Below are 13,151 nucleotides of genomic sequence, written 5' to 3'. Positions count from 1 at the left end.
ATCAAGCGCGAAAATAACACGCGTTCAAATAATTTTGTTGGATGTGTTGCTTGGCGTTGGCTAACAGGGTTCGCACCTCATAACCACCACCTCCTTGACTGCTTGGTAAAGTTCTCTCTTATCACATGGTCTTCATGGTAGCAAAAGCCGGGCTTGTTATTAGACCAGCTGAGCAAGGGGGCGGGGTTAACACGCTCATTTGCATGATTTCAATGAGAAAAGAAATAAGCAGGACACAGACCTGTTACAAAAAACAACAACAAAAAAAAAAAACATCTCTCCTTTAAAAGGTGAGAACATGCACTGCCTCCTTTGGGCAAAAAAAGAACAAGTGTCCTGGTCAAGGATTGCATCTCCTTTACTTCCAGCAGGATTTATTGAACAGAGCAGAAGCTGATTACACAGTGGAATGAAAAGTGAGTGAAACCATCAAACGCTACTTCTTTGCCCCCATGTGGATGCCGAGCGTACGTGGAATTAGAAATTGTCTTTTAAATTTCAAGCGTTAAACGTCCGTTTTTTTTTAAAATTATTTTTATTTTGGGGATTCCACGCTAAGTCAGAGTTGTTCGTTTAGCTTCAGTGAGTAAGGCGAGCGCGTCTCTCCGAAGCGATAACAGCCTTAAAGTCTTAAGTGGCTGCGAATAGTAAGATCAATGGGCAGATCAATAAAGCTGAATCCCAAAAGTGTCTGCGTCTGGTCTCAAGAGAAAACGCCGTGGCAGCAGCGGTAATGCCTTCTCAAATGCCTGCTGGAGTGCGCAGGAAAGATGCCGTGCGACCCGGGAGCAATAAATCCAAAACAAACGTGGCAAGGAAAAAATGCCGAGTGCGGCTCCCTTGGGCTTCACTCAACATTAATCGCGCTCGCCACTCCACTCGAGTCATTATTTGCCCCGTTGTTAGTCACCGTGTTGTTGAGTCTTTTGTCTTTTTTTTTAAATAGGTTTCCAAGCTGACCAGCGGGCTTTGGTACCAATTCCGCGTGTTTGCCGCCAACATGGTTGGCGTGGGGGAGCCGTCGGAGGCCAGCGAGGCTTTCCTGTGTGAAGAATGGACCATGCCGGAGCCTGGTGAGCATCAAAAGAGTTGGAAAATAAAGGGAGGGCAGAGGCGGAAGAGTTGAAATCTATTTCTGATTAACCTCAAATTTTCTCCAATGGGAAACAATACAAAAAAATAATAATTTTAATAGGGCTTTGCAATGCAATTGGATTTTTTTTCCACATAATTATGTAGTGAAATAAAATGACAATGACATTAATAGCATTTTTTGGGGGGTTAATTAATTAATTAAGAATTTATTAATTAATTAATTAATCAATTTCCTTTCGAATAATAATTTACATATAATGTGAAAATAAAAGCATCCTCAACAGACGAATCGATTTGGTCAAAACAAAAGCATTCTTGGTAAATTTACATTTAAAATTTTCTGAGGCAAGGCAACCTCACCGAAATATTTGTGGCGAGGAAGCGCAAAAGTTTCCATTATTTAATCTGCTTTTGGAACGTGTCATGAGCAGCTTGCCTTTCAAAATGTTCGGAATCATTTTCTTTTTGTCTTGTTGCCTTTTTTTTTTTTTCATTTTAAAAGAGGGCTCGGATAAGTCGCTAAATATCGTGAATAAATTGGCAAGACAAACAGCGCTTTTTGTAAACTACCATAGCTTCTCTTTGATTTGTGTTGTTGGTGTAAGCAGTGAACGTCAACATGGGATACACTTCACAAACCGCTAAAAATAGGATGGATTTAAAAAATATTCACCCTGACAAATAAACCTGAATTAGTCGATAAAATCGATTAACTCATTGACTGCCATTGACGGCTAAAGACGTCAATTTTTTTTCTTTTTTTTTTAACTCAGCTTGTAGTGAATTAGTTAATCACCCAGAAGTCCAAGAAAAGTTTCTAATTCAAAAATTACCCCTTCTTAACTTCCCTTTGGAAATTTACTCCCATTTTTTCCCCTTCACGCGCACTTCTTATATAATGTTTGTTTGTCTCAGGATGCAGGCTGATGCCGTGTTTCATCTGCCAGTGCGATCCGAGCGTTCGTTAGTGGCAGAAAGGCCCCAGCTCGGCCTTCAAGTGTTGCCATGGCGACATAAAAGCCGCAGTGATACCGAAGCCCTCGGGGCCCCACGTGTGTTCCGAGCGATGATTATTGCACGGAAACATGGACACGCACGCACGCACGCATGCCGAGCACAGCTGCTTGTGACATTAATATTAAAAATGAAACTCGGCACTCTCTGACACATGCCGTTTTTTGAAGCGCAGCTCATTAATCCTACCGAATGGGCTTCCCTGGAGGGCGTAAATAATTCTAAAGAGGGACCCAAAAGTCATGAAGCAAATTAACCGCCGCAGTCAGCCGAGGTGGAACGAGGAACGTCGTCATGCTCCTTTTTTGCGGTTATTGACGGATGTCGCCATGGACGCACGGGTTTTAACGGTCAATCTCTCTCAGGTTGCCCGTTTGACTTGGAGGTCCGCGAGGTGAGGGACCACTCGCTGGTGCTCCTGTGGGCCGCGCCGCTCTACGAAGGCCGGGGCCCCGTCACGGGATATTTCCTGGAAATCAGCCAGGGCGAGCAGTCCGACACGTGGACTGCTGTGAATGACAAGCCAGTCACGGACACGCATTATAAGGTGAGGAAATATAATAACGGCAAGCGGCAAGTATGCTGCTTATGTATAACCCAAGAAAGTATTATTTAGAACTAAAGAGGAACCAAAAAACCAAACCAAACCAACAAAAAAAAAAAAAAAATTGCATTTAACTCATTTACTACCATTGACGGCTTAAGACGTCAAAGATCCATGATACATTCTTGGTGAGGGCGTTGGAACTTATTTAAATTCCAAACAAATTAGTTTTGAGACTCCTCGATATTGGATGCCATCAGAAAAAAAAAAACCTGAGGAACTCCACGGGTGATAAATGTTTGATGCGTTTCTTATGACATGCAGGTTTCAGGTCTTCAGGCGGGTCAAATCTACCGTCTCCGTGTGTCGGCTGTCAATGAGGCGGGAACGGGAGCCGCCTCGCTCCCTTCGGAGACCGTCAAAGCAGAGACCTCGCCAGGTCAGCCCTTGCATAATTCTCTTCCAGTATACGTTACGGGATGCCGCTTTTCTATACGGGCCGCTTCCATACAGCAAGATGATATCTCAAGAAATGCCCAGCGGAAAGAATTGGAGGTTTTACCGCAAAATAACTAGCGCTAGGCTCCACAGAAACGCAAAATTGTACATTCACGACGAATGACTTACAGATGACCTGGCTTGACATTGAATAAATGCAGTGCGAAAAGGGCTTTTGGGAACTGTTCAGCACATAATGGAGGATCGCGTTCCAAAAAAAAAATAAAAATCTGCAAAATGGTGATTTTTGCGAGAAGCCAATCACAAATCGGCACACTTTCAAGCTGATTTGAAACATAACTTAAAAAAAAAAAAAAAACATTCCTGTGTCATTCTCAGATACCAAAAATATTGAGGCGGGCGTGGACGAGGACGGCTTCATCTACTTGGGATACGAGTGCGACCACGTAGGCGACGGCAACGAGGGACTTTGGAACAAAAACTACACGGAGCCCATCGACGGCGCGAGAGCTCAGGCGGACAACAAAGACGGCAGGTGAGGGCGAGTGCGGCCTGCCCGCTCGTTGTGGGTGTGAACACAAACTGGGTCAGGAACTCGCAAGATGGCGCCAAGTTGGATTTCAGTCACCGAACTCAACTCTCCAAAAGTCTCTGACCTCTTCGCACTCTTTAAGTGCCTTCTCGTGTTCGTTTGCAAACGATTTTCCATCCTCCCTCCGCTCCTCTCGTAAAAAGATTTCATCCTCGCAAGGACAAATTCTATTAGGATAAATGACTTATGTTCCGCTTAAAATATGGGCTAATAGAGCGACTGTTCTTGTAAATGAGGCTTGAACAAGCCGGCTGGCGATTTAGGAGGATTCCCGTTGATTGCCAGCCTCGATAAATGCCTGAATCGAGAGTCCTGACGAAAAAAAAAAAAAGAGACTTTTGTAATGGTTTGTCTAAAAAAATGGTTGGGTGTCGAGAGTGCATACCCACATATCAAGTGTTAGATAACACAACCAAGTAAATCTTGCAAGCTGCCTATTTCCCAGAATGTGTCTTAACGTTGCTAAATTGACGTGATAATTCGGCAAATGTACAAAATCCGGCCAACCGAGTAAGGACTCAAAGGATTGCGCAATGTGTCCACACAAAAAGGTGAAAACGGGTAAAATTGCAGACTTGACGGAATAATCCGTCTTTGGTCTCCATTAGGTCAGTCCTGACCTTCAGCGACGCTTCTGAGGAAGACCTGGGTCTCTACACCGTGGCGATGAGCGACGATCCCAGCCTGTCGTCCAGCTACCTCCTCACCGCTGAAGGTTGTGTGCCGAACGTTTCGAATCGCAAACTTTTTTTGTTCTTTACCAGAAAAAAAATCACACTCCTAACAAACACATTTGAATGTTCTCACGTTTCCCACCTTTGGGACAGTGGTAAAACATTCTGAGTCTTTATATTTTTTTTAATAGAACGCTTTAGAGCTATAGGGGAGGTGATGCAAAAAATAAATAAATAAAAGTTTTTTTTACCTCCATAGCTTGCTTCTTGTCAAAGGCAAACTGACTATAAATTTCACAAAGGATTAACGATTTTTTTTCCTTTAATTTATCAGGTTAAAAAAAAGACATTTGAAAAAATCGCTTTTTTTTTTTACCTCCATTGCGATAGTTTGAAATTCTCAAACAGGGAATTTTACAAAGACTGACCTAAAAATAAATATGTATTGCCTGTGATGTAGCTGAAGTTAGTTTGGGAGATGAATTAAAAAAATAAAACATAAATAAATAGTTTGTCAAGTCGTGATATCTTTGAGAAATGTTTACTTTCCACAAAGGCTCAAATAAAAATAGATTTTACAGATCTTCGGTCATAAATTTGGAAATTAAAAGAAAACATCAGTACAGTAAATTCTTGGACTGAACATTTTAAAATTAATTTAAAATTATGGCTAATTTAAAAATGCACATTTTGATTTTTTTTTTTTTTATTTATCCGAGCAGGTTGAAAACCAAAACATTTTTTCATTTTTTTTTTTTTTTTAAGCTACAACGCTCATTGCGATATTTTCAAAAGTTCTCAACCTGTTGATTTCACAAAAGTTAAATTAAAACGACTGAAGTTGGCCTTGCAGGATAAAAAAAAAATGAAGTTGGCCTTGCAGAGTTAAAAAAATAATATTTTTCTAAACCCGCTACATCTCCCTTGAAGTTCTAATTTCCGTTTCTGTTGTGGAATAGAGAACATTTCCACCATATTTTAATGTTGTCGATTAATTCAATGAACACAAACTCCGGTGGCATCACAAAAATTAATTCTACGAATCTCGCAAGCTAATCTTGTTTTGCGTAGCACCTTCTCTCAAGGTCACGACACCAATAAGCCGCCATGTTCTTCGTCAACTTTTCCAAATGTGATCGATGAAATGAAATCTTGCAGACCTTGAACGCCTCAAAGAACTGAGCCAGCAAGTCCGAAATCCACGTATGTCTCGTCATATTATTATTCAATTCATTCGATGAGTATTAACTCAGTGATAATTCACAAAAAAGAAAGAAAACATTGACATTTGTCATCCTTCGCCAGTGATCGCCTTGAAGTCAGGCTGGCATGTGGAGGTTTCGGAGACGGGCGGCGTGCGTCTGTGGCTTCACGTGGAAAGTCTGAGCGACGATGCCGAGCTGCGGCTCGTTTTCAACGACCAAGAAATTACCAGCACTCCGGTAAGCTCTGCTGCTCCAAAAAGGCTTAGCGCGAAAAAAAAAAATGCTTGAAAAATAAGTAGACACAAACAAAATTGTTGGTACCCATCGGGATTATTATAGTTTTTTTTTTTTTTTTTTTTTTTTTAGTTTTTATTTATTTATTTTTTTTATGTAGTTCATTTTAATGAGATTTTAGGGCAGGTTATTTTTATAATTTTTTTTTTTTTTTTCAAAAACATTTAGCTTTAGTTTAGTTTTAGTTTTTTTAAGAAATTGGTGTATTGTGTGCAAGATGAGAAAAAGACCATCCTAAATATTCTATAGTAAAAATTCAACCCAAAAATATTACTTTTAAAATATTTCAAAAATACGGCGTACAGTTTAACATCCCACATGCTTTGAATTACAATAAGTGCAGTGTATGATACCGCCTCTAAAGTTCAAAGCATGCATGCACCCTAATTAAATAAAGCTAAGATGCCTTTTTGCCAACTTCTAAAGTGGATTCAATTCTTGAGCAATATTATACCCAGTTGTACAGTGTATTTTTTTTTTTTTGCATACTGTATACATTTTTCCCCACATCCATAATTACATTAAGTTCCTTTCATGATTTTTATTTACTTTAAATACTTTTGTTATTACGCTAACACTAATCATTTCGGTTTGAGGGCGTGATGCTGACGAACAGCAGTAACAAAGTGAGCCAGAGGGATGGCGCTTCTCATCGCCGCCATGGCAACCACCATCGATTCAAAGCGTGCCTCTCTGGTCGTTGGTTGGCTGGGAAAATTGAGCTTCATGCAAGCATTGACTTTCTCCTGGCAGCACAACATTGGCCTTCAGCCAGCACACAATGCAGCCTCCGAATCACCAAAGCTTTATTGAGTGTCATTTTCGCTGTCATACAAGTCCAGTTGGGGCTTAAGAGCATGGGATGTCGTTAATATTTGTCAACTGTGGCCATGCAGAGCCCTTTGACACTTTCTTGTGATTATGGGCTGTATAAATTTGACTTGACTACAGTGTAAAGAGACGTTGTCATAAAGCTAAAATAAAACAAAACTACTCGGCCGTAATGGAGGGTAAATATGTGCCCTTTGTAAGCGAGCTTCTCTATCAGTGAGCTGGCATTCTGCTGCGTGACTTGTTTTGACGTAAGATAAAACTAAAATCAAGTAAAAACTACTCAGCCTTTTGAGACCAATTGAATGTTGCAGTTAAAATAGAAATTAATTAATTTGTTTAATTCAAATTGATGTATTCACTTTTGGGGTATTTTTATTGTTACTAACAAAAATGACAATCCATACAACATAGTTCATTTAATTATTTTATTAAACTAATAGTAATTAATTGTAATTAAATTACTTATAAATATCACGTTTAAAAAATTAGTAATACTGAATTTTTTAACTGATGAAATAATTTAAATAATAAATAAATAATTATTTAATTTTAAATAAATAATTAAAAATATTTCATACACAATTTAATTACATTTTTTTATCACATCTCTGAATGTTTTGGGCCATCTGTCCTTACCAAAAATCAAATCAATGTGCACAAAACTCAGAATTGCTGACTTTAGATGCAAATATAGGTTGAACTCTTAAGTTTTTTGTTTTTGTTTTTTTTTATTTATTTTTTTTTTTTTATTTAACTCGAAATTACACCACTTGTGTAACTTTCCACTTTGGAGTTTCCTCTGTAAATAAATAAATAAATAAATAACACGAGAAGAACGTTAATTAAAACTCGACAGGGCGCAATATTACATGTGAGAGTGAGGTGTCAAGACAAGTTGAGGAGAGAAAAAAAAAAAAAAAGCAAATGGCAACAAAGGTGGAACAAATTGACAATTTTGCACTCGGTAGATTTGACGTGCGGCGGAGGAAATTACCCTTGGGACGCCGGAAACGAAAAATGACAAATAACATGAGAGGGAAGCGTAACACAAACATTATTTCGAGTGGTCCGGGGAAGGACCTTTTAACAGATGCTGCGCAATCCATTTTGTTCCGTTCGCTCGCTATAATGAAGTCAGACAAGTGGAGGGCCGTCCCGGAATGACCTCTCCCTAACTGTTAACATAAGCAAAGAATTTATGATGTTACAAATAGAGATGTTGGGGGGGGGCACCCAACCCTGAATAAGTGAAAAGCATTTTTAGTTAAAAATAACTCACTTTAACCTCAAGGATCTCACGTCAAACATTGTCCGACAGCAGACAGCATTTTAAATCCATCTACGTTGCTAGTACCCTCATCCAAGCTCGCGCTAAGCTAATTCGTCTCTCAGGTCTGGCGTACAAGTTTGAGAACTCTTTTTTTGTCAACAGCCAAGGCGTTACAAAAGGGGTGCCTGCTGTTTTTCAGCTAGCGAGCTACTTTTAAAATAACCAAGTCTAAGTGATCTACCGACTTTATTTCGCTATCTATGGAGTCCGCACGTGAGCGACTGATAGCGAGCCTTGCGCACGCCTCCCGATGAACATTAGACACGTTAAAACGGGTACTTGGACTTAATGTTTGCCGGTTGTGGTGGTGGACGCCTCCTTTGTCCTGCGGGTCAATCTCCAGCACCGGAGAAACTGCGAGTGTTTTCCCGAGCTTAGCCGCTAAAACAGGCGTGAGCAAACCACGGCTCGGGGGCCACATTCGGCCCGTTAAACGTTTTAATCCGGCCCGCCGAACTTGAAAAAAATGAAATGAATAAACCTTGTTAATGTTTTATTTTCGAAATATGGTGGTGTGTCAGAGACATATATTTTGTTGTAATGCTTTTGTTCACTTTCATTTCAAATTAAATGTATTTTTATTCTCCGATGAGGTGAGGTGACCAAAACACTCCACGCCAAAAACGAAACGTAGCACGATGACGCATTAACCGGGACGTGAACACAATCCTCGGCGGAGTCGACATTGACAGATAAACACAAAGCCAACATGGTGTCACCATTTGCTCGCTTATTTCCATCAACGCTCTCACCGGCAGCAGCTGCCACTCACACGGCACTCGCGTCTCATTTCCATTGGCTCCATTATCTGCCTGCTATCCCGAGTGCCATCTGAGGAACGCTGATTATGCGCCGTTTCTGAATGATCACAGCTGAGGTTTGCGAATCCAAAAGCCCATTTAGCTGATTAGCGCCCTCGAGCTCGCCGTACATCACATCATCGCACGCCGCGCGCCACAACCGCCCAAGTCCCATCACCATCATGCAATCGCACTCTCAGCGTAATGAACATAAAAGCCTGGGAAATGAGCCCAAATGGTGTTTTTTTTTTTTTTTCTTTGTTTTTTTTTTTCCGTGCTTCCTGCGTGAATAGCAAAATATTTCCAAATGCACTTCGGTGAGCGAACGACCCGCCAGTCATCGTATCTTCTCGTTTGTGCGTGCAGAACCGCAGGATCCGCTTTGACAAGGCCGCCGGTCTCGTGGAGGTGCTGATGGATCGTTTCACGCACGAGGACGAAGGCTCGTACACGGCCCAGCTGCGCGATGGACGTGCCAGGAACCAATTCACGTTGGTCTTGGTGGATCACAGTGAGTCGCGGAACAGATGAGATGAGATAAAGCGTTTATGATCAGTCATCAATACACAAATCAGGCTTTCACTCCGGAGATATGAGACACTTTCCTACCACCTGTTGGCATTTTCCACTCTGCCATTTTGTAGAAATGGTGTGAGGAGGATATTTCATCTTGCTGGGATAGAGGTGCGAAATTTTATAGTTATCATTTAATCAAAAAAAAAAAAAGCAATTAAAAAATCATTACAACTGTAAACAAATCCTTTTTTTCTTAGTATAAAAACAAAAGATTTGGATCAAAACACCAATTAAAACATGTGACCAATTATCAATTCAATTAGAAATTAAATTACAATTACGATTAAGACACTCAGTGATTACAAAATTGGCACACTCGAAATTAAAAAAAACTATTAACATATACAGTGCATTATTATTATTATAAAACATTGTTAAAATATCACTCATTTTACATTGTGTTATACTATAGTTAGCATACTTAAGTTAAAAATTTGAGCGTTCTATTGAAGTTATTTCTTTAAATGTTGCAACAGTTGTACGGCAATTTATAAGTGTATTGCGACATTTTTTAAATTAAGATAAAATTAATTTGAATTGTCTTAATATTATATCCATTTATATTTATTTTTTGTTTGTACCAAAAAAAATTGAAAAATCGAGAGTCCAATTAAAATACTAAAATAATCGTGATTAATATTTTTCGCATAATTGAGCAGCCCTAATAAAAGGTATTATCGTAACATTTTTAATCACGTTTTTCAGCAATAATAATCCCACAAAATATTGTGCATATTAAATACCGTAAACCCCAAGAAACTGCAAGCCTATCTAAGCTAAAGATACAGTAACATATTTAAAATTAAATTACCCAATAACTGACAATACTTAATACCTGTGATAAGAATCTTTTTTTTAATCGACATTTTTAATAATTATAATAAAAATACAATGCTATTAATAATTACAAAACTCTGAACGTGACAGACTTAATTGAAATAAACACTGGGGCGGAAAAAAAAACAAAAAACACCCCTGCTAATTATGAGGAAATCCAATAAAAAATTTAAAATATCATCGACATTGACAGTTTTAATTGTACTATATGATAATAATGAATATGATTAAATATATAAATATCAGCAGTTATACAGTAAAATGAAAGGCCTTACCCAAATGAACACGTAGACAACCACAAACATGAGGAAACGCATGAACCAAAACTGCAAAAAAAAAAAAAAACTTCCTCTTGCTGCTGCTCTTGTATCTCAGTCTGCGTCGGTGTACTTAATGACCTGTCTAATTATCTGTCTCTTTTACACCCCCTACCCAGAGTTCCGCGAGCTGCTCGCCCAGGCGAACGCCAAGCGACGCGACCATGAGAGAAAGAACGGTGAGACGTCCGCGCGTCTCTCTCTGTAAACACGCTACGTCCACGTAAAAACACGGCCGCCTCATTACGATAAACGGCTGCCGGTGACCTTTAAGCGGCACAAACGCACACTGAGCCGCGCGTGCATCATCGTGACGTTGTCATCGTTTGCTTCTCCCTTCTCCTCCCAAAGGGCCGTACTTCGAGGAGTTCTTGTCGTGGAACGTTAACGACGATTGCCAAGTGATCATAAAGTGCAAGGTACTTAATTGCGGTAATAAATATAATGGCGCTTTTTTCGTCTGCCGTTGCGTGACGGTCATTAGTGCAAACCATAAAAGAAGAACCGTTATAAAAGTGTGAACCCACAAATGCTTCTTAGGTAGAAATATAATTTTTCGATAGTTGCATATTTTTCACAATTTTGGCCTTGCTTTTAATAGTTACGTTTTGGTGACTTTCAAAGTGACTTGTTTCCAAATATTAAAAAATATTTTGTAAATATACAATACCCCCAGTAGGTGGATTTCTTGGGTTTGTTTGTTTCGGAGTCTAATGTCTGTTATTTGCTGAAGACTGGCACAGGCCCTGTTTTTTGTACTCAGGCCAAAGCTATAATAGTAACGATTTGGCGCCATCTGGTGGCCTCTTGGTGCTCAAGTGAGTTGAGGAGCTTCATTGAGACTAATTATGTCTTACACTTTATCACTTTATCGTAAATACACATGTGTCAGGTCAAGTTGACTCGTATCAAAATTTAAATTTTAGATATGTTTCATAATCTTAAAGAGTAGTCTTAAGCAAATTTGTCATATATATATATATATATATATGTGTATATATATATATATATATATATATATGTGTGTATATATATATACTGTATTTAATATGCTGTCCTATATACAAAACGTTTTTTGTTATCACTGCTCCCACAGGTGACAAACACAAACAAAGACTCCACCCTGAGGTGGTCCAAAGACGGAGTGGCGGTGTCGCAGGCTGATTATGACCCCGCTTCTGGAGCCAGCGCGCTCACCATCCCGCAGGTAATCAAACACTAATCAACACGTGTGTCAATTTGGAACATATAATTACCGTGAATGAGTTGTGTGTCCGTTCAGATTGAAAAAAAGCAGACGGGCTCGTATAAAGCGGTGGTGTCAGATGCCAGAGGAGAGGACGTCAGCACCTTGGCGTTGAAGGATGAAGGTGATGCAGGCGGGAGCTCATTTGTTTTAATGAACCTTTTTTTGTTTGTTTGTTTTTTTGTACAACATGGCATTGTGACTTTTTTAAAGCAGGGGGGCACACAAACCGACAATCGGGCGGAATTTGACTGATGATGATATTGAATGTTTCAAAAAGATTATCCAAATGGGCTACTTTACTAGTTTTGCTATTTTCAGCAATAAAAAGTACCTGGTTGAGAATTAATTTATTTTTATTTTTTGATTTATATTTATATATATATATATATATATATTATTATTATTATTTTAATTAAGTAATCAAATTAATTTAATACCTTCACTATTTTTCCATGTACAATTAACACCTTTAAAAAAAGCATTTTGGTACCCGTCAACTGAAAACGACAGCACATTTGCTCAAGAGTGAGGCATCAACCAATCACGGCTCAGCTTGTCACCTGATGTCATTTTTAGTCAACAGCGAGTGGCAAAATGCGTTTTTGAACGGTTAATTGTACATAAAAAATGACGTATCAAGTTCATAAAAGGAAAAAAATATGAACGTTATACTGCTAAAAATCTTAAAACAAGTAAAGTATCTAACTTTAAGATCAAGCGGAAGGCATGCGTGTGAATGCGAATGACCAGGCATGCGCTTTCAGTCGTAGATGTCCCACACGCGCTGATTATTATTAATTGATGTTTCTTCACAGAGTACGACAGGCTTCTCCAGCAGCTGAGCAAACAATGCGGTGAGCGAGTCACGCGCACCGGCGGACCCCGCCAGTGTGTTGACATGACAACAACATCTCTCCGTTTCTCCACCGGTCTCTGCAGGATTGTCAGCGGGTCCGCTGAGGGTTCAGAGCACGGCAGAAGGCTTCAGACTCTACTGCTGCCTCACATATTATATCAACTACCTGAAGACCACCTGGAGCTTCAAGTAAGGCAGAACAATTCCCTGACAACTTAATGTATAAACCAGAGGTGTTCAATCCTGTTCCTGAAGAGCCGCTGTCCTGCCCGTTTTCCACCTGGCGAGATGGAGAACAAGACAGGACAGCGGCCCTCCAGGAACAGGATTGAACATGCCTGGCATAAACAATCTACAGAAAAAAGACTATTTTTTTTTCAGACGTGCATGTTAGGGTCATTGAAGACAAAATTGTCCATCGGTGTGAATGGCGGTTTGTCTATTCGTGCCCTGCGACGGAGTGGTAACCAGTCCA

General features: G+C 39.6%; 1 protein-coding gene across 3 annotated transcripts in view; it reads left to right on the top strand.

The window, feature by feature from the left end:
- The window catches only part of myom3 (myomesin 3), a 46,544-nt gene that overhangs the window by 31,218 nt on the left and 2,175 nt on the right, over positions 1-13,151 (top strand). For all 3 annotated transcript variants that reach the window (XR_015845589.1, XM_088306646.1, XM_088306645.1), the window contains exons 19-32: positions 947-1,073; positions 2,475-2,656; positions 2,978-3,092; positions 3,491-3,647; positions 4,313-4,419; positions 5,537-5,581; positions 5,684-5,820; positions 9,208-9,352; positions 10,691-10,750; positions 10,923-10,990; positions 11,668-11,778; positions 11,854-11,941; positions 12,636-12,674; positions 12,760-12,865. Coding sequence is in view for 2 of the 3 variants with exons in the window: in XM_088306646.1 (XP_088162772.1) it covers positions 947-1,073; positions 2,475-2,656; positions 2,978-3,092; positions 3,491-3,647; positions 4,313-4,419; positions 5,537-5,581; positions 5,684-5,820; positions 9,208-9,352; positions 10,691-10,750; positions 10,923-10,990; positions 11,668-11,778; positions 11,854-11,941; positions 12,636-12,674; positions 12,760-12,865 (1,487 nt within the window). In the remaining variant the exon portion in view is untranslated. The remainder of the gene's footprint in view (positions 1-946; positions 1,074-2,474; positions 2,657-2,977; positions 3,093-3,490; positions 3,648-4,312; positions 4,420-5,536; positions 5,582-5,683; positions 5,821-9,207; positions 9,353-10,690; positions 10,751-10,922; positions 10,991-11,667; positions 11,779-11,853; positions 11,942-12,635; positions 12,675-12,759; positions 12,866-13,151) is intronic.

This window comes from Idiotropiscis lumnitzeri, chromosome 10 (genome assembly GCF_059441095.1).
Source record: "Idiotropiscis lumnitzeri isolate Australia: NSW breed Sydney's pygmy pipehorse chromosome 10, RoL_Ilum_1.0, whole genome shotgun sequence".
In the NCBI taxonomy this organism is placed as follows: domain Eukaryota; kingdom Metazoa; phylum Chordata; class Actinopteri; order Syngnathiformes; family Syngnathidae; genus Idiotropiscis; species Idiotropiscis lumnitzeri.
Note: the sequence above shows the minus strand (reverse complement) of the source record. Positions and strands in the feature narration are given on the sequence as shown.